The 26,408-nt window shown below is 44.8% G+C and overlaps 3 protein-coding genes across 6 annotated transcripts in view; 2 read left to right on the top strand and 1 right to left on the bottom strand.

Moving 5' to 3' along the window:
• The window catches only part of LOC106741598 (atrial natriuretic peptide-converting enzyme), a 40,759-nt gene extending 27,847 nt beyond the window's left edge, over positions 1 to 12,912 (bottom strand). The window contains exon 1 of one of the 2 annotated variants that reach the window (XM_014613750.1): positions 12,623 to 12,912. The gene's annotated coding sequence lies outside the window, so the exon portion shown is untranslated. Of the gene's footprint in view, positions 1 to 3,731; positions 3,774 to 12,622 lie in introns of those variants that run through there. The other variant, XM_014613749.1, reaches the window with a different exon arrangement.
• Positions 131 to 2,288, top strand: LOC106741599 (39S ribosomal protein L1, mitochondrial). The gene is made up of 8 exons (XM_014613752.1): positions 131 to 239; positions 505 to 694; positions 857 to 1,073; positions 1,142 to 1,321; positions 1,451 to 1,565; positions 1,649 to 1,767; positions 1,923 to 2,020; positions 2,104 to 2,288. Exons 1-8 carry the CDS (start codon positions 221 to 223, stop codon positions 2,243 to 2,245), a joined length of 1,080 nt encoding a protein of 359 aa, XP_014469238.1. The 5' UTR covers positions 131 to 220; the 3' UTR covers positions 2,246 to 2,288.
• Positions 3,743 to 26,408, top strand: part of LOC106741596 (protocadherin-15) — a 130,417-nt gene continuing 107,751 nt past the window's right edge. The window contains exons 1-2 of one of the 3 annotated variants that reach the window (XM_014613744.1): positions 3,743 to 4,137; positions 4,235 to 4,416. In XM_014613744.1, coding sequence (XP_014469230.1) covers positions 4,414 to 4,416 — 3 coding nt within the window. In that variant the 5' untranslated portion in view covers positions 3,743 to 4,137; positions 4,235 to 4,413. Of the gene's footprint in view, positions 4,417 to 26,408 lie in introns of all 3 variants that reach the window. The other 2 variants (XM_014613745.1, XM_014613743.1) reach the window with 2 other exon arrangements.

Here is a 26,408-nt window from a genome sequence, read left to right on the forward strand (position 1 = left end):
CGTAGTACAATACAACGTCTGATTAAATCTTTTCTTATTTTCATGTATGATTCAACGACAAAGTAAAATTTCTTAAATAACACGACTCGAATTTCGCAAATTTTCATTCATAATTTGAAAACATCAAAAGGATAATCGGAACTTTTTATCGGAAACGTAACTGGACTTCGAGTTATCGATAGATCGTGGTTCGCTCCTAACCTCGACCGTTTGATAAAACATGGCGGTAGCTGTTGGAGGTATATATTTTATCTTAATTCTTCAAATTTCCCGTTAAATCGAATGACAAAATAATTTCACCGAAATTTCGTGATTTTGTTAATCGTTATAAGGCAACAGATAATAATGAGATCTTTATAACAAGTGCCTTTCTTTGTAAAAATAGTTTTCATATATTATAACCTTTCAGGTTATACCTGTGTTATTTGCTTGAATAAATAGAAACAGTGTTACACTTCCTTTCATATCTATAGGAAAGTTTTCTTCGACCGATGTGTTTTGCAGGCTGGCTACTAAATAGTTTCTCTTCAACCTACAAACATGCGATAAACTATAATTTTCTCCCAATCAGTTTTTTACAAACACGGAATTATGCCGCTAGAAAAGGTACTAGAGAAAAAGCGAGGAAGAAAAAAGTCAAAGTGGTTATTGAGAAAGTGGGCTTTATTCCGCATAACTTGAGAGCGGCGCAAGCGTAAGTACTTAGTTCATATAACATTTGTGAATAATATCATTATATCTCTTGTTCCATGATTGAATTGTTTATTTTTCATTCTATATCTATTCATATATTTTGATATAGTGTACACGCAAAGATGAATACATACATTATGTTTATTTTACATGTTACCAACAGTGCAGCTAAGAAGAAGAAGGCCTTGGTTTTAAACGATATCATAGACGATGATAGTAAAAAGACAGAAGCTATAGATAATATATGGATTATAAAGGACCACAAATGGAAAATATATTCATTCGAAGAAGCTGTACAGGCTCATCGTGAAATATATCATCCCACTATCTATAACTCGCCAAATGCTTTCTTAAAAGCATTCGTAGAATTAGATATGCAGGTAGGAAGAGATACATATGTTTAAATTGCTCATTATACACATACATGTATAATATCGTGTATCATTAGGGTATGAAAAAAACGAAATTTGTCGATAATTTCACGAAAATAGCGTGTATACCAAATGGATTCGAACATGGCCAAGTCAGGAAGATATTGGCATTTTGCAAGAGTCCTGAAACGCAAGATATTGCAAAAAATGCTGGCGCACATTTGTACGGTGGTAAAGATTTAATAAAACAGATTCAGGTATATAAGAATAATATTACCGTTTTAATCAAATATAAAATATTATAATAGTAATCGTATAACATATACCTAGAATTCAAGTAGATTACATTTTCTAATCCATTGCTTGTGGGATCTGTGTTATTTTAGCAAGGAAAGCTCTCAATCAAGGAGTATGATATCATTGTATCAGAACCAAGTCTATTACCTGATTTGCTGCTAATTAGAGGAATCATGAAGAAAAAATTTCCTAATTCTAAATTTGGTAAGTAGAAATATATATATATATCAATTAAATTTCGGAACTTTACCTGTGATACGTGTATCATATGACTTATGCTTTATCAGGTACTTTGGGTACTGATATGAATATGCTCGTAACGAAATTTGTGAACGGTGTGAAGTACACAGCAAAGCAGCATGAAATGCAGAAATCTTACGGCACCACAGATGTCATAATCGGGACGGTAAGTTTTCTAATGTCATATTTAATGTCATGTTATTTGTGAAATTATATATTTATGTAATTTTATATCTTAAATATAGATTTAGGGTTAACCATCGTTATATCGCACCAATTGAACAGCCTGAAATAATCATTAATCCATTTGTTGTGTTTTAGCTTAATATGGATGTAAAGCAATTAGAAGAAAATCTCGTTGCCATTATCAACGACATTAACGATGCAAAGCCACGTCGACCAGGACCTTTCATCACAAGGTGACTTGAAGAATCATACACAGTAAAATGGCGACCGAGTTCTTTAGGTGTTGCATAATTATATAGTTGTTATTCTTCAACAGAGTTCGTCTTACGAGCCCACTCACGTCGGAAATGTTCAAGATTGAATTTGAACAGTATCTACCGAAAGATAGCGTAGCCATAGAAGGAGAAGAAGAAGAAGAAAAGGACGATACGCCAGATGTTGTCATTGCATCTCACTAATTGCTTATAGAGACACCAATGAAATAAAAATTAGTTAAATATATTTACGTTAATATAATAAGAACCATTGTTTTCCTCCTGTTGTCGCTGATACTTCACTAACACATATGATTTCTACCAAACAACCATATACTGTGAAGTTTTACGCACATTAAACGACCTACTTGCAGAAAATTTACGTTTCTGAATTTTCCACAAGTTTCTGTTAAATTAATATTGAAGTGTTTATAAATTTCATAGATCGCATATCACGGCATACCTACACCTGCTGCGATTCTACCTTTTAATCTGCATTTGTGTCGAGTCATGTTCACGTGAACTGTATGTAACTGCATTATCATTATTCATGGCGTTGTGTAGTCCGACCGTGATAGTATTTCGCCGAAAGATGCGTGATTATGCGGGACATAATCTCGTTAACGCCGATCGCTCAACTCGAGAACACAAATGATTATTGCCCGCCACTTGTACGTTAATAAGCCACGGTAGCGCGACATTAGGGAGGGAGACAGAGGCGGCACTATAGATATCGGTGCCCTAGGCAATTTATTGTTCATGAATATCGCGAGATAATTGTTTATGCAGGCAATCATACGCATGAGGATTTCGACCAAAGTATTTATTAGCTCTTGCCACGTGCGAAGTCTCCGGTGAGACCTTACTAGTTCAGTACGAAATCCTCGTGCATACGTGTAAACATCTCTGCATGTACCGAGCTACAGTTGATCGCAGTTCAAGGTGAATGCCTCGCTCTCGTGTCGCATCGACACATTTTACAGCAAAAGCGTCTACAGTGGAGAAATATTGAATTTTTGTTCTCTTCCATGTATATAATTCGATAGAAAACCCTCAATGAATACGCTTATTGTTTGCAAAGATCACGCATACGGATCGCGTTTGCGCCCCAAATGCAACGTATATGCAGATATGAGGATACTATAGACGCGAAGGTGTTCATTGTAATCTAAGGCGGATTAAACCTAGCGAGATTTCTACAAAAAGTGCGTCACGCGACGGCTACATATTCCGAACGCTCCTATCTAGGTGGAACATAAGAAGACGATGACGTCAGAATGATGGGGAAATGATGGAAAAGTGGGTTTTTCGTAGTCACGTATGCGTCATTTCGACGAAATTTCGACGTCACGGTGATTTCCTGTTCTACTCGGGCACTCGTGGCGGACGGTCCGCGCAACGAGAAGCAAACGAGAGGACTCGGAAGTGCTCGCAGAGGCGGCGAGGATCCATCGGCGTACACTTTCACAGAACGCACGTACGATCTCTCACCCAGTTCGGCCGGCGCGTAGAGCCGTCTCTGCGGGAAACCGCGGGAAGCGTGCTGGTACGACGGAAGGAGCGAAGGAGGCCGAAGAAGGAAAAGGAGAAGGAGGTGAGGGCAAGTGAAGCGAAGGAAATGAGAATGGAGAACGGTGAGCGGCCGTGGTGGTGCGGCACCGACTTGGTGGAGGGGCGACGGCTCACCTACCTGCCGGTCGTGGGCTCAGTCGGTGTCCGCCAAGTTGAAAATCCGTCGCTTCTCTTGCCCTTCTTACGCCGCGCGTAACTGTACACCGTGGACCGGCCACACGAGCGATCCTCGCGCGCGCGCGTGATCCACTTTTCTTTTTATTTCAGTGTGAGAACAAACGCGCGATATACTTCATTCCCGCCGGGGGATGGTGTCCTCTTGCCGGCCGGTTCACCGAACTCTCTCTCCGGTACCCGATGTTGATCGTCGCGCGGCGACTCTTTGGATAGTCGTCCCCGTCGGCCGTGATAAAGCCGGCCGAGAGAACGAGCCGGGAAATCGGGAGACACTGTGATCCGCGAGGTACTGTGTCCCCGCAAGTGTGTGCACAAGTGGAAACGCATCCACGCACGCACGCACTTACGTACGTACGCACGTGTGTACGTTGGCGCGATTTTCGCGACGCTTGCGTTGGTGTGTATGTGTGTTTACGTATGGTGATATCCGTGCTGACTGTGCAGGGTGCAACGACTCGGCGAGAAAGAGAGAGAGAGAGAGAAAGAGAGAAGAACGAGCCGAGAGACTGCCGATTTCAAGTCGCAACTTCTCCTCTGCCTCCGCCGGCCTCCTCGTAGACATGTCCCTGCTGGACGCCCAACTGCGGCATTAGGTGACATATAGGCGCGCACGTGCACCAGTCATGGTAAGTCTCGCACTTACTTCGTCGTCTTGGCTCGAAACGTGCGCTCGTCAAAGCGCATGAACGTGTACCTGCCGACTCTCGGCAACCGTTCTTTCTTTTGAGAGCTCGAAAACCGGGCCGTCCGGAAAAAACGACGCCCACTTTTCCCGGTGCGCCTCGGAACGCAGCCGATGCTCTGTGCGAAAAGACTTTTTTTTTCTCCCCCTCTGAAACCGATTCTCTCGGCGGCGTCTCGAATTTCATCGGAAGTAAAGAAACGTGCGCCAAGCGTTGCGCAAACGGTAGCTCGCCTCGATAGCTTCAAGCAACTCTGAGATTTACATTCAACGTGAGAGACACGTGCGATCATTTTTTCGTACTTTATTCTGCTCGGCGATCGAGTCACTCTTCGACTATTCTCCAGGTAGCGCAAGACGTCTTAAAATCATCCCGAACGTCTCCAAGCCCTTCGGAAAATCATGTGAAAATGACGAGAAAGTGATCAGTTCACGGTCGAAAAGTGAGTTATCATAGTCATTATCTCATCATTTTGACGTCACCGTGATCTTTTATCCGGGCCTTCTGGGGAATGTAGTAAGACATTTTGAGCGTATTCAAGATAATTCTGGAATGTATCGTGTCGAGCTTCTTCCATATCACGTACGAACGTAAGGGAATACCGTGGAAAAGCCGGGAAATTCCCGTGAATTGGGGATAAAGTTAATTCGCACGCGCGGCCAGCACGTAACTTATAAAGTCGATCTGATACCTGCTCGAAGATATACTATCGGTAACGTATTATTACGGGTATACGGTGAACGCTGAAGCGTAACTCTCGTTTCTCACGAGTTTTACCGATCCTTGGAGCAATTGTGGAAAGCATCGTGCAAAGTCGTATCTCACCCCCCGCCCCCCTCCCCCTCTCCTGTGCGTCGAAATTATACGCGCGGTTGCTCTCACGTGCGTGGAGTTTAAAGGGCGTCTTATAAAGGTCGACGTGACGAGATACGGTGAGCGAGCGGACTCTGATATCTTCATTTCGCTTGCGCGAACTCCGCGAGAGAGGAAGCGCGCAAGGTGAACGCCGACTGCCGGATTGGTATGCAGTGTACGTAATTTGCATGGGTGTCGTTATTATGGCATACACGCGAACACGTATTTCGCGTGGCACCATCGACAGTCGCGGGCGTCCCTCGCCGATGATAATCGCGGACTATCCATTCTCGACGCCGCGACGTCGAAGAGATTCCGCAGGAGGCGAATCACCGCCCGCGGCGGGGACTTCAACGGCGAGGGAGCGTTTTATGTAAGCGTCCGCCGGTTGACAAATCGTCGTTGGAAAATATCTTTTGTTCGACTTTTACCGCGGTGTTGTTATCAATCGTGACTGGCGAGAAACGCCAATTCAAATCACGTTAGCGTTTCGCGCGACCTGGCGCGCAACTATTCCGGCAGCTGTTTCGTGCGATCGGCGACGGCCGATAGCCGCTCTGGTTGATCTCTATCAGCTTCTAAATTATCCGAGTTATTAACACGATAAGAGAATTTTCTTCCAAGCGTTTTTACACATTCGACACATTCGAGAAGGCTCGGTTGGTCTGGCGGATTGGCGCAGCGCATAAAAAAGTCACGACCACGTTCGTGTCTGTTTATTAATACCGAACACTATTATCCCCTTGATCATAGACGACGATAGGTCACAATAATTATCCATACTTGTGTTATAAATTTATGTAGATTAGTAATACACTTTTTCTGAAAGAGTAAAAACACCTGTGATACGTTGGGGAGCGCGCTATTAGCGCTGATCACCGCTAACGAGTTTTTCTATCCTCGTCGTATATCTAATGAGGAACGAAGATAAGATAATGTGTTAGCGCTGATAGCCTAACGGTCCCCGTACGCAGTCTGCGTGAAAATCCAAGAGACTATATTGAAAAGTGAAATACTTCTAAATGTTTTACTATTTTTCTAATGAATTTCATTTCTAGCTCGTGTAAACAATTTTACAGATTATAATGATACAGTATGAATTTACTATTATATTATTTAAATAGAGTGCGGATAATTATTGTTGACTCTCGTGGATATTAGGTCGATCGTCAAGCTCGATTTCTTCGATGCCGCCGTCTTCTACCGCCAACATCGCAGTTTCTAAAGGCCGCCCGACGCCAACGTCGTTTCCAATTATTTTCAGCCAAACGTTGGCTATTGCACTTTTTAACACTCACGGCTCTCTGAGAGCGAGATCCTATTCCAAGACAAGTGAGCAGCCGCGCGCTTTACGAGAATTGCCGGTTACCGGTGCAATAATCGGGAATAATCTATATTCCCTCAGCGCGCACGTCGTGTGTGTCGTATTCAATACACTTTATCCGATACGCGGATCTCTCAGAAACGCTGTTCGCGACGTTGTAATGCGTTTCCTACTGGCAATTTTAATACATCGGCCCCCGTATCGACCGGTGAACGGACGATATATTCCGGGTTATTATCCATCGGCAGGCGTTTTATTAACACACGGCGAAATTACGGTTTTGCGAGCGCGCGTGCCCAGCACGGGCCAGTCATGCGTGCGAGATCGCCGCAAAACCCCGGCCCCAGAAGCGAATGCAAATCATACCTGTCGGGAGGTACGTGTATCTGCGCTCCCCGCCGACATTTTCCTATCTTCCGTCGACGCACAACAGCCGCGGTCTCCTAATTGCGTATCCTAACGCGGCTTCGCGGCGCCGACACGACGGAACCGGCGTGCCACGAGCTGGTCTGTTTCCTCCCCCTTCTCCTCTTTACCTCTCCCTTTTATTTTTCTATTTCTGTCTCTCTCTCTCTCTCTCTCTCTCTCTCTATTTCATCACTTTTATTTTTTCTACTATGTTTAGTGCATTCTCTGCATTGCACAGTAAAGAAGTTTTGTGTTAATTTGACATTATGTTTATTTACTTTTTAATATATATTTCTGTACTTTTCAACACGTTTCCCATGATAAGGTAACACAAAATTTCAGTGATCCCATTTTTAACACAAAATTTTTTACTGTGTTACAAATACGCGCTTATAGGTCGGTGATTGTGCTTCCTTCTTTTTGTAATTTGCTTTTTTTCTATCCACTTTTTCTCGTATTTGGTTTATTAAATTAGTTTGTTGCATTAAATCTATTAGCAATTGCATATTGTACTTTCGCTGTTGTATGCTGGATGAAGTTTTAACCCCCCGTGGGTTGAATAAACTCTAACTCCTCTCTCTCTTTCTCTCTCTCTCTCTATACTCTACTTCTTCACTTCTCTACCTTCACCTCTCTGCTTATTTTCACGCTCATCCAGCGGAAAATCGCAAATCGGCGGATTTTCGCGAGAGTGCGGCACCAAGGATTTTCCCGGCAAACTTCCGCGAACTTCCTTTACGCGCGCCGTGGGATCGGCAAGAAGCGTTTTCTGACACACGCCATCACGTCGGCCGATTCGTGTCAAGAAACTCGCTGAGACAGATACACCTTGACGTAACCGGATCGCGCAATCGCGTCTCCACCTGTCTCTCTCTCTCTCTCTCTTTCTCCCTCCCTCTTTGCCTCTCGCGTCTTTTACTTTTTTCTCCTCTTTTCTCCTTGAACGCCTCGTTTCTCGGCGCACGTTTGGCCGAGTTGCGAGATCGATCCAGTTTCACGTCGGCTCGAAAAACACCGAAAGCCTTTTACCCCCTGGCGTACGCCAGCGCGAACCGCTCGCTCGCTCGCGCGCACCGTTTCGCGCGGCTTGTTAACCGGACACCTCGATAAGATATCACGTACCGTGTTTTTAAATCACTCGCGGACCAACTCGCTTTCGTACCGCGCGGGAAAAGAAAACTCGATTGTTGAAACAGGAAGATTTCCGTGAGAGATTTCTATTCGGCCAATTGCTTTCGTTGTCTCAGTTATCTCGGTGAAAACCGAGCTTTTGAGTGCAAGGCACTTCACAGAGTTAAACGATCACCGGTGACGGAATACTTTGGGCTGTCGTACGTCAGCCATCGATAACAAAAAGTCACTTGAACTGAAATGTCCGTGAAAGGTCCACGAAGTAAATCCACGAAAAACGCGACACTGATCCTGAAGGTAAACGTTTCTACTCATCGCGGAAACCTCAAATATCAAAGATGTCATTTCTTACCGTCAGGTTTTCGCCTGGTCCGCATTTTGTTACGCGAACTAAAGTGTCTTTTGTGTGTGTGTGTGTGTGTGTGTGTGTAATTCTGGATGCGTATAGGTCGGTCTTTTGGCAACGGATGGTTCGCACAATTTGTAATAATAAATTACAATCTATACCGAGGAATTGCTTCGACATATTGAAACATTGAAAATTTTTCATTCATAATTGATTATTAATTACTATACAAGTTCCTGACCATAACACGTCGTTAAATTATACTTAGAAAGTACAAACGAGATGTCGAAACATGTCATTTCCATTGATCTCTAGTAGATTGTCTCAATAAATATGGGTATGGAAATTTCCGAGGAGATCTATTATCGCGACAGTGGGTCGCCTTCGTATATCGGCAAATATCTTATTCGCCTCCATGAAGATTAACGATGATTTCTCGTGCAGAGCGGTTGAATATCGCAGAAATATATCTCTTCATCGTCTTTCTCTCTCGCGCAGAATGGGGGAATTATTAAGGCAGTAGTAACCTCGGGTTATTAGTGACTCGTTGCAAAATGCCAACGTGACATTCACGCGGTGATCAGCGAAGGAAAGTCAGAACGGGCGAGCACGGAGACGTGAGGGAGGGAGAGAAAGAAAGAAAGAGAGAGAGAGAGAGAGAGAGAGAGACCGGGAGGGGAGGAGCAGGTATATCAGCTAAGGAAAAATGACGGATACGAAGCGGTTATGTACCAGTCGACCGGTTCTTCTTGTTACTCACTTCCTTCGCGAGACATATACTGGGTGACGATGACAACGCGTCCGCTGCATTAGCGCGCCGAACTGCATCCTGTGGCTGCAGCAGAAACGATCTTCTCCCTTGAACTTTAATGAAACTGGACCGACGAGTCGGAAATCGCACGCGTATCGCAGACAGGATCGTTTCAATTAGACAAAATAGCTTATCGGATGCGATTGAAACGTTTAGTCGGAGAAGGTCGGAGAATAAGATCTAGAGGAAATATGAGATCCAAGAAGAATAAGTTGAAGGATAAAGTTAACGGGGAAAGGAGCATTGATACTTACGACGTAATTATGAAGAGATGAAACGTGAGGGAAACCAAAGAAGCTGGAAAGGCTTTCGATTAAATTTCAAGGGGCGCCTCGATGAATGAATTCGACATTTCGACGTTCAGACGGCGGGATTAGTGTATTAATTTCGTCGTAATGGCGCGCTTGGACAACCGATTAAATATTATTATTACCGTACGTCCGTAAACAACGCCGCCATATCCGTAGCGCAAACAGGAAGCTTGCGTAATGCGCGTCAGATAAGTATTAAATATCTTTTATTGCGAACGGTAGCCGCCGCTTGATGAAACTCGGCATAAAGCGCATCGTTGGCTGAACTTCGACGCGATAATCGAATCGCTCCGCTAATGACAGACCGCGATGAAATTACGATTCGCTAATCGCGCAGCAGAGAGACGATAGCGGCTGAAACTCGAACCGCCGCCGAAGATGCGCTGTCATCTCAAGAGCGTTGACTCATGCCTGACATTTGGCGAATTTATACGGCCCGGAGGGACGCGACGAGGCAATTTCGACTAATTCATTAACGAGATCCACCACCGTGCGAAGAATTAACGCACGTAACGAGATAGAGATCCGCTCCGAGGATCCGCTCTATCCGGTCTGCTCTCTTTCCCTCGGGAGGATATGCAATCGTAACAAAGGGCGAATTCTCATGGCGCTCGCGAGCTCAGAGCGCGCACGGCCTTTTTTTCCCACGTCAGGCCGGTGAGGCTTTCGCGTGGAAGGAAATACGCGACAACGTCCAGCGATACACGGCGTCTTGATAAACGTCGCTTTCCTGCTTCCTGATAACGCGTGCGTGATCAACCTGCCGCGCGGCGAATGAGAGGTGTGCCTGTCCAACATCTGGCTCGTCCAAATCCACACATGAGTAAATTATTCACGATTTCGAGATCTTTTTTTCAACAATATCGCGAGAGATCGTCTATGACAAGCGAATCGCCGGGGTCAAATCGACGAGGGCGCGCGCGAGTTGAGAGACTTGATTTCTCAATTAACGCGCAGCAAACACGAGCAGTGAGAAACTCTGATCGGAGCGCGCTTGATTCCCCACTTGACCCAATATCGTCGCGGAGAAAAGAATTACTTTCGTGAGAGATGCGATCCGTTATACCGCGCACTTCTCTTTCCCTCTTCGTCTCTCTCGAAGCGATCGAGATACGTCGAGGGTGTCAAAGTCTCACGAGGCACTCCATTGTGGCCGATGAGCGGCACCGGTTTTCTCCGCGTCGGAGAGCGAATGCGAAAACACCGCGGAATCTGTTACACGTCACCGTTGCGCAATCGGTGATGAGCCTCGCGCTTACATCGCGAGATCTGATCCCGGTTTCAAGGAATTCATCGTAATTGCACACTTCTCGCTCATTTGTTCCCGGGAGGAGGTGACTCAGGAACGCTCAAGTCGCGATCATCGCTGCGCACACCCCGCGAAATTTCCGCGACGTAAACACGCAAACGAAATCGACGGGCCCCGAAATAGAAATGCTGGCGCAATTTGGACGCTCTTAAGATTAGCGCCTGCTTATACGGCCTGTAGACTAATAGAAACCTACTTTGGCGATACTGACACCTATTAATTTCTCTCTCTTGGACTTTTAATTCTACAGATTTAATACTAACGCTATCTTGAACAGCCTATTTTGACGTTAAAACAGCGAAAACGAAAATTTCTGATATCGTCAAAGTAGAGATAATAATAATAATAACACTTTATCGACCGATTAACTTATATATTGTATGGGTACCGTTGGAAAAAATCACGGAAAATGTGCAATTGGATGGCCGAAAAACAAAATAATTCTTTGCAGCTGGTATTATTATTTAGCCCCTTAAGGAATTAAGATTTATAAAAATTGTATATATAAATTTGTATATTATTGAAATTGAAATTGTGAGAAGTTATTTTTCTGTCTTAGATTTTACTGTGTTGCAGAATTAAAGATTTAATACAAAATTTCGACCGGAATATCAGCGCGGCTCGAGATTTCACCGATGATTGGTAATCACAAATAGGCATCGCAATCTCTCCGAGTAGTCAATGATAAATCCGAATAAATCGCAGCCCGAAGTTGCGTTTCATTTGCCGCACGCGCAATTGCCTTCAACATTGCGCGTCGCCCTTTCATTAACGCTAATTAGACGCAGGCAGGCGATAAGCCGCGATGTGTTCTTTCGCGGCACGCAGATCATGTTGTCGCGGCGCCCATTTATGCGCTGATATCCGCGTAGTTTTCTAATTTCTCTCGTGTGTGCGTATGTATTTGTGATGATCCCCGCATAGTTCTCCTCGTGTCGCCTACGAGAAGGAGATTCCTCTTGTTTCACAGCTCGGGGGTGAAATTCCGCGGCTTGAGTCTTTTCTCCATATTCTCACACGTGGAGGAATAGGTTCTCAATATGAACACTCGTCGTTCATACACATAGAAAAATACATGCTGCATTGAATGTTATTTGTTTCAAGCGCTTGATATAAATCCGCAAATATATCATAAATTTAGTACAAGCATCAAATTCATACAAAATATATTTTGAATCCTAGCAAGTTTAATTATTTCGCTTAAGAATATTAAAACAAACCTCGGCTTGTGCTTATTCAAATTAACCGAATTTAATCTTTCCTCGATAAGGTCTATAACATTTTGGAAAAGAGAAATAAATCTTTCTTTTGACTATTTGATAATGAGTTCTCTTTAAATTTATGATGAGTATATTTGAAAACTATTATCAAAAAAAAACATTCTCTGTTGAAGATAACTATTATTTAAAAGGAGGAAAATAAACGAAGTAATCGCTTTTCTCAGCAGTAGAACGATATTTTTCTCTGCTTATAAAATTTCGCGGACGTTCCTTAGAAACTGCATTCCCCGGAAATTTCATCCCTCAAATTCCTCAACCGTGTATCCCTTCTTTTTCGCTACTAGCTTTGAACGTGAATACACCCAATCCTCTTAAGTAGAAGAATTTGGAGAGTTCTTCGGAGACGTTTTAAGTGTTACGTGATAGGGTCGTACCTTTACCCTCGTCCGATGGATAAACCGAAATCCCCTTTCGCTTTTGCGAGAGATGAGGCAAGAAGTTTGTGTTCCATTCTTTCTTATTTTTCGACCGTTCGATGAATGCGTATAATATCGGGACACCAGGTATTCACGCGCCTCTTCCTCGGGTCGGCTTAAGCGGGCTAACACGAACGAATGTACAGTTACACGAATCGCCGAAGCCGCAGGAGGAACGCGTCACGTAAAAAGGAGGCCACAGGCGACCCGAGCGTCACCGTTACATCGGCGCCTACGGCGAGGCACCTCGGCTCACCTCGATTTACGACTAGTTTCTCGTAGCTTCAGCATCACGTGCACCGTCGCGCCGCTCCGACGCGTTCCGACGTTACGCTTGACCTTTGCACCCACCTGTTCAGGTTTGCGCAGCTGTCCGCGACACCTCGTGCAACACCTTGAGCAGTGGGTGCGCGATTCGAATTAGGACACGGTCTGGAGAAGAAGCGCGTCATCACCGTTGCCGGATGCTTGACAAACCGCCGAGTCGAACGAGTCGCACACCTGTAATCGCCCTTGATCCATTCGTGATAAGATTACTGGATTACAGTTCGACCGTGGGACTTGTATATATATATATATATATATGCATTAAAGGAAGAAAGAGCTACATTCAAATAAATAATTACTCCCATATTCCTTAGCAAATTTTTACTTGGATTAAATCTGACTTGAACGTAGCGAGAAAGTGATACATTAAAATAATATTTATTTAAACCAAATAAAAATACTTCGCTAAAGTGTATCGGAGTAATTATTTATGCAAGAGCGGACTTGCACGCTTCAATATCGCGATGTGTAACGGTGTTTCATATATTCACCGGGAGCAACCCGAATTGCCAGCGGGGTCGGATACTTTTGCAAGAAGATCGGAATTACCGCGGAAATGGACACGCGGTAACCGCATGAAATGATTTGCCGCACGATACGGAAAATTGCGCCGGCAACTCCGATCGAGCCGCACGCGAGTCGCTCGTTTGTTATCACGGCCCTATCATCGATACGATTTTCGCCAGACACGAAGATTCGAGGAATAGGAAGGAGGAAGCGCGGCCAACTTTCTTGTATCCTCCGGTGGTTCATGTTTACCTGTTTGCTTTCTAACGCTCGCGCCTTCTCCGGAAGAAAGATCGCCGCGTGCGCATACATTGAAATGAAAAGGAATGTCTCGCGGAATTTTACTGTCAATTTTTCTCACCGACGATGCACAACTTTTACAGCGATCAAATAGCGAGGAGAACATCGCGAAGATCGCATCTTACCAATTTCATGGACATGAGCAAAAACTCTCATCATCTTTTCTCACAACGTTCCTCCGATATCAACTTTTTCATTTCCCACGTTTGTCGAGCGAAAAGAATTTGGTTGATGCAGTTTTGTCCACTCCTCTTCTCAATTTTCTATTTGGATCTGCGAGTTTGACGAATCCTCTTAACGAATCTTTTTCGCTCTCTTACCCGTGCGTTTTGTCTTCCGAGTTCGTGCGCGTGCATAGCTTCGGCATGCGATTAATGCATAGGCGCATGCAGGAAGGAGGAAGTTGAACTGTGGTAGCAGCGCTGATGCGCCTCGCGATCACTAAATATCTCTGAAATTAAGCTTACGCGAATTATTTTCGCCTATTACCGTCGGGTCTAATAGTCACTTTAGCCGCATGTATTCCCGCGATTCCCACTCGCGTAGCAGAGCGGCAGAACGCTGCGCACTTAAAGAGGATGATCAATCTCTCTCGCGGTTGGAAACATCTCAAAATCTGCATCGTCGCAACGTTGCGCTCGTGAACGTTTAAATTAATCCAATTAATCCACCCTCATGCTACAAGTTAGCTAAAGATATTAAGAACGGGAAATCTTTCGCGCGATTTCCATAGCGATTTCCGCAGTCGTTTTATTTGAAATTCCTCAAGAGATAACTTTTCAAGTTTATCTCTCTTTAAGAACGGTCGGTATTGAAAATTTCACGAAGTCAAATTTCCCATTGATCAGAAATTAAAAAGTTGACGTCGGTTTACGTGCGTAGAAAGATTTCTTTGAATTTAGTTTACGCGTTTCTTTTACTTGGGGTTGTTACAAACGACATAATTTAATATTAAATACCATTTCGTTCGAACGAAAATGTTGTTTCACTAAAGTGAATCATATCGTTTGAGAAAACAGTTTATATTTAGAGATAATCAAATTTTGTTTTTTAGTAAAAACAAAATGCATTTCATTACATTAAATAATGTTCCACCGAAACAAAAGAGTTCTTCAATATTTTCCTAACATGGCATGACTTCTTTCAAATGGTTTATCGCTCGTGACAATCATTGCAATCCTGTTTGTTGAATCAGAAATTCGTTTCTTCGCTCTACTCCAAAATAGACAGATTGATTTCAATTCAAGAAATTCTATTAAACCTAAGGAAATCTCTTTGTGTATCGGACAACGCATTCTTCGGGTGTTATACATGTTACATCCGCGCTAATCCTCCGATGCTATATTTGTAACTCTGACTCGTCTCTGCCTCCCTCTCCGATTCTCGCGGTCGCCTTGAAACGAGACGGATGCATTCGCGATGTAAGAGTCGCCGCGACCGCGAACTTGGCGAGGGAGGACCGCTTACGGAGACGCCACGGAGATCCGGGAAGTCCCTCGCGCGTCAACACGGAAAACGTGAGGACATCCCCGCGGAGCGGAGTCCGACTCGCGTATACAGCGGCCGGTGCAGGGAAAAGAGCCCGCCACGGCATCGTCGCACCCTGCGGCGAGGCGGTATTTGTTAACGTGGAATTCGTGTCCGTTCCCGTGTTGTCCGATCGTGAGCTCCTCACGTGCTGCCGCCTTACAGTTAGGTTTTCGCAGGTCAGCATTTCCGCGCGCGCCTTCACGTAACTCTCTCTGGGCTTTCGCGCACACGAATTGCCGCAACCGTAAACACAAGACGTAAATTTAGGCTGAAGAACCAATCGGGATATTATTTCAGATTTATGTACTCTAGAGGAGGATAGAACTCTCTCTCTCTCTCTCTCTCTTAACGGTAAATCTGATCATAAACAGAAGTAACTAGGATTCGACCGGTTAAAATCTTAGTTGGTCTGAATATCGTACTGAGAAAAGAGCAGTCATCCCCATTCAAAAAGTATCGTGTCCACTGAACAAATAACGTTTTCATGCAACAATATGTTGTGTTGATACAATTGCTGGTCAAAGCGCAATCGTTGAATCAATTGATAACTCATTACAGCAACTATGTAATTTATTTAACGGACCAAACGATATGCTGGGAAAAATTTCGTTCGTTTAAGCGGAATCTCGTTGGTTCTACTTCTTTTCTCAATGTAGTTACACTTCCAACTTCTTCTAGAGTTGACAGAAACCTAAAGCGATATCCTGATTGGTTTGTCAACTTACGTTTTATGTTTGTGGTTACGCCAGTTCGTGGGGGAAAGCTCTCATGCCGACGTACGACGTCGAGGTTCTTCTCGGTCGGATTCCCCGTGAAATTTCAGTCAACCGAGCGACACAGCGATCACCGGTATCCTGTAATGACGACAGTGACATTGGTCATCGCGATCGCAGCTAATGCCAGCGTGTCATCGGCGGGATCTGATGGAACTTAATCGAGAAGAAATCGCGCGCATTTCCACGCGGGAAAGTCGCCGCTCGATTTCTTTGACGAGTGCATTTCTTTGACAGTAGTTTCTACTTTACTTCGTACAGCCGCATTTGTTTTGTACTTTCGAATGAAAGTACGAGTTTTTACATATCTCCGCGGCTGCCGAACCGCCGAGACAGAGTTGCGATTGCGGAAAAGCGGCAACGATGAGAATGAATAAACCCACGAGCGAGAGAGCCCGTGTTAGATTTTTGTCATTGAAAGGAAGGAAATGCCACAACGGGGCTAACTACGTCCTGGCGCGCATGCGCGTGTCGGTCGCGCGGGGAAAATTAATTCTCACTGATACAGCGCGCGAATGGAGAGAAATGCGAGCAGGTGTTTCGACGATTCCGAGAGTTTCGAGTTTACACGCCGGTTTTAAGAGCGGTTGTTTCAGGTTCGCTCTCTCTCGCGGAACTCCAAACCGCGCGCCTCCTATGCGCATTAACGTGCGCTAATGCCGGTGATTAGGAAGTTGCGCCGTATCTGCTCGTCGCGGTCATAAATCAACGTTATAAATCCGTAGTTAAAGACTGACCGCGCTGAGTGCGCGCACATCCGTGTCGCGTGTATCTATCATTCGTTCGCGTTTGTCGCATTAATTATCCTTTTGGAGTCGTGTAGTCGACGTAGTGTCGCAAGGTGGCGCGCTTCCTCGCGTTCTCCCGCGTAAGTCGACATCGTGTAACGTAACATTACACCTGAGCTTGATGCCGTTTGCCGCGATAATCGACGACGAACGTCGCATGGTGGGAGAAAGAGAGAGAAGGTTTCCATAGATATTTTTATATTCAGTGAAAACAATTAAGAATCATTTTGTTTGGTTCATGTTATCAAAAGAAAATTTGTATTTGATGACTAATGTTATCGATCATCAGCACGACAAACCGTCCAGCATTTTTTTCCGGAGCAGAGAGGTTGAGGTTGACCGAGCGAGATGAGAATTTTCGGATCTAAATCTCAAAATTATATTACATATTCCGGAAGCAAATTTTATTCCACTTTCTCTCTCTCTCTCTCTCTCTCTCTCTTTATCTGTTCCTCACGGGTTTACCTTGTTATCTTGTTAACTTTGAACAATCAATGTTCGCGGGAATTTCCTTCCTCCTCTGAGTATTACTGTCGAAAATGCCGCGATTCCTCCTGCGGGACTCTCAAGACAACCTTTCAGTCTCGTATGTGCAAATACGACGTTCAAGATTACGCTTGACATTGCGGCGGAACGATCTTACGTTTATATTTCCGGAACGTCAGTTCGTAGCCGGCGTTGTGGCTCGTAAGAACACTTGAAGGACACTGCGTCAATGGCAGAAGAAGACGTATTCCCGACGGAGGCGCGTCTCCGGACGCTAGAGGAGCGTTTTCCAGGGCGAGTTACCAGTTTAACCTTCTATATAAAGGCGTGCCGCTTTTAACCGTGCTGCCGGTTACTAGCTGCGCGCGCTCGTTCATGGCGACTGCGAGCAGGTCGTAGAGCAGGTAGCCAGGTGCACGATACGACGAGGGATAAGAAGGAAGAGCGTATGTGGCAAAGTTTCTCGGTTAGGGACGTGGGGGAGAGCAGGAATGCGCGAAGCGTAGTCGTGGACAACGAAATTCCTGCGGTGGAAATGGGCGTGGGTCGACAATTTGGTGTTGTGGGGGTGGGGGATCATGTCGGCTTCACCTGCCGGCAGACAGTACATTGTCCCTAGCGATGATTCACGTCTCTCTGGCTCTCGGGTATCGGTCCAGGAAGAGAAAACATAGTAATGTAGTGACAATAATGATAGCAACAGTGAGAGAAAAAATATCTAAAAATTTAGAATTGTTTATTCGATGGGAAAATCAGAGGCATTCGCTTTCTCCAAAGTCGCGATTCATTACGACTCGATGTCGGCTTAAGTTTCGACTCGCGACCGAGGATGAGTTTTCTCCCGATTATGCGGAAAATGATTTCTCTTCTCACCGTGTACATAGCTCCTCGTAGAAGGAGGATCTCGATCGTTTTGATTTCAATGCATAAATCCGCAGCGTTTAACTGCCATTCCTAAACGTCCGCGAGACTTTACCGACGAGTTTGTTGAGGAATGTGTCTAGGTGACGTTTTATTTCTTTTCGTCCAGCTGTCCTGCTCGTTGCTCCGGCTATCGGAATAAATTCTTTAGACCGTGTGCTCCAGCTATCGTTAATATCGAGAAATGACGGCTTGCCATGCCCTCGTGGGAAAACCTCGACTGAAGCGCTGCCGTAAGAATCCGCGTCGCGTTGAAATTGTTACATCAAGATTAGTTTTGCTAGAATATTGAGACGGAAGTTGCTGATTCCTGGGTTACGCACACCTGGCGAGATTTTCCGACGTCGCTCCCCTATTCAGTACGATCGGCGCGTCCACTTGTGCACTGAGATCGAGATGCTCTCCTTACCGCTTCTCACGGCGAAACTCAATGTATTCCCGCCGAGGAGGAGAAACCGCTCACCGATGCGTAGTTTCGATTATTCTCGGCGCGGTAAGCGAGCGCGTATCCTGGACGCACTTGTCGGCGGCTCCGCGTTATTCTCGGAGTGGCTCGCGAGGGCCCCGCGCGTATCGTAATTGCGAAGCTGCACGCTTCGAAAGGAAGATGGAAACGTTGTTGCGCGCCGACCTAACGATCCGATGCCTGCGAGCTTGCCTGTAATTAGCGTCTCGATTAGCCGGCTATGTGTGTCGGGATCGGCGCTTCGACGTAACGAAGGGAGACCTTGCAGCAGGAAGTTCGAAAATAAGTCGAACTTGTCCTACTCGGTCGGACGTCCGTTCGTAACAGTTTCCATGAAATTGTTACTTCCAATTGTCATGTTAGGACGCTGATTTATGGGCAGTATTTATCGCCCGCATCGCTGAGGATTACGTAATTTTCTCTCTAATCTTTCTTAATTTCCGACTTAATTCTTTTACCTTCATTTTCGCTGCATGTTGAACGTTCCGAAAGTCACGGGTTTTGTTCAACGATGAATCGATTCTTTCTGTCGAAATATCGAGATAAATTATTTGATCATAATTTTTCATCGCATGCAATTCTAGAATCATATGATGACACCTCAATGCTACAATTGTCCCCGGTTAGAATTGACCACAAATGTTCTCAATTCCGTTCCATTGTCGCGTATTCTTCGAGGGATCTGTAACGAACTCGCTATTAATCTCTGTGACTGAGACATCTTGGTGCAAGAACCGAAATATCTTTCTTATCTACGATGCCATAAACAAGATTATCGTCGACACGTTCGTTAGGTGCACTTGGACGCGCTGGATGAGCTGTCTACTCTGTTATGTCACGTTGATTGTCGCGCGATATTTATTGCGCTGACTATCCCGCAAATGCAGATTCCTTCGCGTGCGTCAGCTAGTTGTAAGCACTGTGGTTTTAGAAAAAAAAGATAAAAAAGGAAGAGAACAAAAACCGTAGAGAACAAAAGGAGGAGAAGAAACGTCTGATCAGAGGTGTGTAATTTTTCTTCAAACGTCGGCAACGACCGAAGTTGACGTGTCTTTTATCTCCGCATGTATACATATCGCCTTTCATATATCGCACTCGAAACATCGTGTCAGTATGCAAGTGCTTGGTCGTCTGGGCACGTAGACATTGCATATACATGCGTTTGACAAGATCTGATGCGACCGACCACGTAACTTCTAATTTTATCAGCGCGTGCGTATCAGCGAGGCGACGGATGCATAGCACCTTGATTCTAGAAAATAGTTTATTATTGTGGCAAGTATATATATATGTATATATATAGGTGTCAATTATATAAGTTTCACGCATGCAGATCTACAAAACAAGATATAGTTAAACTACTTAAGATGCTATGGTTGTAACAACTATATATATATATGTCTAGACAGCACAACATGTTCTAAAATCATGCAGAATATGTGGAGAATACCCTGAGGAGTCTTAAGACGTTCATAACACGTTCAGAACGATCTCGAGATATTTTATGCTGCTTGGAAACCAAAAGAAAAGAAATAATGAAAGCACAGAATCTGTTAAATGGTTAATCATTAAGATTTCAGGCAGGATTGTCACTCAGGTGTAACTTTTTTTCTAGTAAAAATATGATTTTGACAAGAAAAAATCGTTTAACTATATTAATTGTCCCGACTATTTCTAGTTCTGCTTTATTCGGAATATTTCCACTGTAATATTTTCATTACACTATCCGTACTATGAAACAATTGAAGTGCTACTCGGCCACATTTTTATTGTTGTAGTGTTGACTTCTTCCTCTGAGTGTGAAATCGAAACGGCCGGTGACGTGTACAAGGTGTGAGGAAGAAAGGAAAAATGTTTACAATCGTTCAATTGTCCGTGACAGAAGTTTAATTACGTCGTATCAGGCAGAAGTTTAATTACGTTAGATCGAGCGATACCGTGGCGCCTCGCGCATCACACGCGGAAATGAGTCGTTAGTCGTCCCTCTCCCTCTCCCCGTCTTCCGGCCGGCTCCGATGGAGCGCGAGCGACAAATGTCCCCGTGTCGAGGAACGAGACCCTCGAGAAGAAATAACCCTCATTAAGCAGCTTCGGCGTGGAATAAGTCATCCGGCGTAGCTGCTTACGGCCGCGTGGCGCACAAACGGCTATGCAGAGCGGCCATGCCCACGTCTATCGTTTGCAATCTCGCGTCTATCGTTGCCGTCCATTTTATTCCGCGGCGGCACAATGGTGCACAGATATATCCGCGTGCCTCTCGAAGGCGGGAATAATGGCATTGTTCGTAGCTGAGAAGTGTAATAGTGCGCGCGCTATGCAAATGCGCGTCCCGCATAATCGGCCTATATGACACCCACGACCGGATGAAGAAGAACCGGAAGGGATCGAGCGAGCGAGCGAACGATGCCTGGGAGACGCGGCTGGGCCGCGGAATTTACGGGGCGCCGTCGCGAAAATGATCGTCGTTGTAAATTGATCCCATCGTCGTGCGCGCCGCCGATGCAACCGTTTCTCCAACGTCTAAGGAGTTCGTCCGGCACGCTTTCCTGCTGAAAGCGTCGTTCTATCTTTCCTCAGCACGTAGTGAGAAATGAAGACGGAACGATGTTTTCAGCACGAAAGTGTACGGGACGAACTCAGTTCAGATTTAGGGGACGAGATCACTGCAGATACCGATCTTGGTGGTGTTCGAACTGAAGACCGACGCGTCCAGCGTCGAATTTTGCGTTACGTTTTGGAATTTGCGAAAGGAATATCGACCAAGTTTCCGCCCCGATCCGCTCCAATCTGCTAATGGATCACTTGCATTATTATTTGGCCGATTTATTGCGCGTTCTGTCAGGCCGAGGATTATCAATCGTTTCATTATGCAACGGTTATCGAAATTTCCATATGTGATTTGGTCAACGCATCGCCTGAGTCACCGTGATATTTGCTCTTACACGTGATGTATGCTTTTCACCTGAGGCGATACGTAGTAATGGTCTTGTTATGGTAATATTTGTCGGTGTAAATAGTGAATTTGGTTCGACCTCTGACTTGATTACAGAGTTTCTCAATGTATTTGATATTTGTGCTGCCGATTTCGTGTTAGGCAGCGAAAGCACACATAACTTCAGGCTGAACTAAAGAAAAGAATCGCAAAATCTTCTAGACGATTTCGAACGATTTCCTGGATTCTTCATTTGGCTATTTATTATTTGGTAACTAAAAATTCAGCGATTCTACAATCTCTTTTTCTAAAGGGAGAAAAAGTCTTCTGTGTTTTGCGTATTTTCGCTAAACGATACCCCACACTTCCGACGCGTTTCTGCAACGGCGTGCGCATTATCATGTCGCCACGATTGCGATGTGAGTCGAGAAAAAACGTCTCGACGTGACGTAATGCGTCTGGGAAAAAAAGAAAAGAGAATGTTGCGAGGCTCGTTTACGGTGCGCCCAAACGTTCCCATCGTCGCTCCAATTTTCTTCATCATACCTGTAATTAACTCCCAACCGGTTTGCCGGTCCTTTATGTAAACCCATCCGTGTAATTAGTTACCAAATTGGTGGCTACTTACCAAATTTGCTCTGTTATCGTTGATGACACTCCCTCTCTCCTCTCCTACCACAGTTGTCGTTAGAAATCTTCCATTTTCAATGAGGAATAATTTAATTGCGGACACACAGCGGAACAGCTTAAATCTGCGGTGGGACGTGCGCACGCGCAGCAATTTTCTTATTTCCTTCATTCCTGATTACAACAAAAAATTTGGCAAAATATCACGATAAATGTAAATAAAAAAATTGTTTTATCCAACATCTTCCTGATTCTACGTGAACTTATTTTTCTCGCGTCTCCCGTGAGGGACGAATAAGGAAGAATGAAGCGACTACCATTTGTTTATCACGATTAAGCTGAGCGAGTCGCACTGATTACATTAGCCAAATTTAATCACGGTAGTTAGCATTGAATTTGCCCGGGGCGTGTTAGCTTGGTTGCACGAGAGCGCTTCCTTCCGAAGGTAAAGTCAAGAGAGAGAGAGAGACGCCCGGCTTTCGGCTTGTCTCACGTGTTCGACGACTTTTTAAACGCGGTAACGTATTACGTAAAGCCGCACGGTCCTCACGGTGAGGAGACCGGGCGGCACCGCGGGAGAAAATTAAGAACGATGAGCCGCGGTAATTAAAAGCCGGCTCGTAAACGCGATAGGTGCAGCGGTTTTTGCGAAAGTGCGCCGTTAAATTTCGCCGAACTCGGGACGTGGACGTGCGTCGCGCATAAACGCGCCGTCGAGACGCATCGAGGATGCTCCGCTTAATTAGTTACCCGGGTTCTCGCGACGCAACGAGCCCTCCCCGCCTGTAACGCCGAGCGGCGATTAATTATGTCGATGTAATTTCAACAGCGAAGACCGAGCGGAGCGAGTCGCTCCTCTCTCTCGCTTCGCCAATTAGCGAGGAAGACCCGCGACGTCACGATCGCAGCGCGCCACCCTGGCGATACACTTTCGTTCCGCGTTCCGTGTCCGGACTTAAATTCGACTTAATTAAGTCAATTTTCTCAGGGAAGCCGGGGAGACACGCCAATACCGCACGGGAGATCCGATTATCACCGTGGTGCACAATTTCGCGTTTTTCTACGTTGCATGCGCGCGCGCGCGCGCGAGCATTTTCACACTTGGTTGACGGTGCAAATACACGCAGCCGTAGTTTATAAGTCGGTAATCAATCGGAGACGGATATTCGAGAACGGACATTAGACGTTGTTATTTAGTTTGGTACGGTCTTTCCGACCGATATAGTTTAGTAGATTTGATATAACTTCTCGGATAGTCATTCACTGCACTGGGAGAAAAAATATCTAAAAAATAAATGTTTAATTTAAAATAAAATGTTTTAATTTAACGTTATACTTGTGTACTTTTTAACACATTATCCATATTAAAGTAACACGGAATTTCGGTGGATTTTTTAACGCAGAATTTTTTGCTGCGTAATATCACATGTACGTAGCATATTCACGTAGCCGAAAAAAATATAAAAATAACATTTTCTTTTAGTTACATTTAACATTATAAATGTGTTATTTTTACATAAAATTTGTTTATAAATAGTTTTAAAATGTTATACTTTTTATTATAGTTATTTTTTAACATAGTCACTTTGCGTTAAATCGACACGAAAACTTGGGTGGACATGTGAAACGTGATAAATTTAACGCGAAGTTTTCTACTATCTTTACTATTACAAGTTAATGTGTCACTAATACCCATCGAGTACTTTTCATTTCCCAGATATTCTTCTCTCAGTATAAGGATCATCATTTTGTTGTCATCGTCCTTTCTCTCAGAGTGACATATAAGATAAAAAGAAGAAGAAAGCACACATTATATGACTTCAAAGAAAGCAAATCTCGTCGGTATGCATTATGCCCATCGGACATATTTAAATGCACTCGGATCCGGGATGTTTAACGTAAGCCACCGAGCAGCGAAGCATGCAGGAGAAATATTTGCGTGGGGGTTCGGTTATTCCCTCAGCCTCGGGGTTAAAATTCCGTTCGGAGGAAAAGCGGGGAAGGATCCCCGTAGCAGAGGTGGAGCTCTGGCGCACGACGACGATCGCAGAACCTTTGCGCTCGCAGAACGCGCAGATTCGAGATTACGAGATTATTGCACCGCATGACGGAAGCATGCGTAGCGTCGAAGTGTAAATTTTAAGTTTAACGCGCTCCTCCACGTCCCGATGAGAGAGAGAGAGAGGGAGAGAGGCGTATAGAGCTATTGAAACGTCCCCCGAATGCGCCGTATAATTATCACCCACCGTGCTAACGTAATAATCAGTTAGCGGACGGATAGCGCGAGAGAAGGAACTTTTTCGAGCCGATACGAGGACGAGAGACGTCTCGGGGAGTGGATTTCGCGTGGCGATCGGCGTAATGTTCGCACGGGATGGGAGGGGGGGAGGGGGTTTGTCTTGCGGGGATCTAATGGAAATCACGGGCCGGGATCGGGGCGTTTTGCGAACGATTCAATTTTCTGTCCGTCCGACTTCCGGCACCATAAAGCATCGGCGGCTCTCGCGGACGTCGCGATTTTAACGCGCGTGCGTTCGTTACACACGCGCACGCGCGCGCTTCCATTATCAGCCCCGGCAATTCCGCGGCGATTTATAACCGACTCTCGCGCGGGATCACGACTCTACACGGCAGCGATCGCCGCGATGAATCCCCGCGTGTATCCCCTCGCGAATCCGCGACGGGATAATTGATTCTCCTCCCTTTCTTGCGCGCGGACTCGCCTCGCGTGAAAACGCAAAATCTCGCGGTGGATTCCAAGCGTGATCTGTCGCTCGAAGTCGCACAGGCCTCGTCCCTTGAACGGCGCATCGCGTGCACAGAGTGATGCCTGTGTTGCAACGGATTACCGGGTTTGATATGCTTTCAGAGGAAAAAAAAGAGAGCGAGACTTTGTTCTTTATTTAGTCTCGAGTGGATCTTGTTTTAATGGGAGAGTTCCGTTCGATGGCGTGTCGAAAGGCTGCAATACTCAGATCGGAGAAATCGCAACGAACGTCGGCCTCTTTCTCGCTCTCTGTCGACACTTTTGTTAAAGTGTTGTATTTATGATTGGGGATGTCGCAAGTTGAAAGGAGGAAGTCGTAACTCAGCAGCTTTTTCGCGAGGATCAGATCGGCTATATATAGCGTGACAGCGTGACAACGCACAAAGCCATTGTTTCGCAGCGGACTTTAAGAGCTTCGAGGCTGCGGGAGATTACAAAGCAAACTTTCGATCAGGTCGGTTATTTAGCTTCATGAATAAGCTGCGGCGCAAAGTTAACAAGCCATGGCGTTTTGTCGGTGTCAGACGCAAATGAACATAGAACGCGAGATCAGAGATAAAAGCGAGGAGTATAATATTTAATCAGCGATTATTACCATTAACGGAGGATAACAATATTAGTGATTTCCAGCGGAAAATAATTTGCAAAGTCTTCCTCGACCGAGGATGTGCATGTACAACGCAATAACTATTATCACTTTGAATATCTTCGAAATATGAGAGGGACAAATTGATCTAACAGAAATTGCATTGATATCACTGAGAGAAAGAAATATCTAAAGAATAAAAAAATATTTATTCGGTGGTGGTAATAACATATTTACTAAAATCTTTTATTTAAGTAAAACAATTCATGAGAAGCTACAGATTAAAAAAAATATTTTCTCGTTTGAGAAAAATATTTTTTTTCCGGCGCAACAATATGCATATTAACACAAAGAAATATATTATTAATGCTCACCGAATAAGCTTTTTTTTCATATTTCTTCATCCAGTGCAACAGTCGTCGCTATGTAAACACCTTCTCTAAATATAAACTCTTTCATCCTCACCCGGTTGTTAGTGAAATATTTTAATTCTTCAAAGGTAGCATAATAATCCAAAGTGGTAATAATGATAATAGTTACTGCCTCACCCTGTACAAGCTCAAGAGAGCCGTAAATCATTGTAATGTACCCCATTTCTACGTAAATTCTCTGCAGTATAACATTGCCACGCTCACGTGTCATAAGCGCGTGGTCGTTCGCTCGACGTTTACACCTCGCGCGTTATCTAACGCCCCGCTGTTAACATCGAGAGGGGGCCTATCGGAGCGGGGGGG

This window comes from Dinoponera quadriceps, unplaced genomic scaffold (genome assembly GCF_001313825.1).
Source record: "Dinoponera quadriceps isolate SergipeBrazil2010 unplaced genomic scaffold, ASM131382v1 scaffold586, whole genome shotgun sequence".
NCBI classification, from domain to species: domain Eukaryota; kingdom Metazoa; phylum Arthropoda; class Insecta; order Hymenoptera; family Formicidae; genus Dinoponera; species Dinoponera quadriceps.

Coding starts and splice junctions, on each gene's coding strand:
- LOC106741599 (XM_014613752.1), top strand. Junction 695..856: donor AACTTGAGAGCGGCGCAAGC/GTAAGTACTTAG, acceptor TGTTACCAACAG/TGCAGCTAAGAAGAAGAAGG. Junction 1,322..1,450: donor ATTTAATAAAACAGATTCAG/GTATATAAGAAT, acceptor GTGTTATTTTAG/CAAGGAAAGCTCTCAATCAA.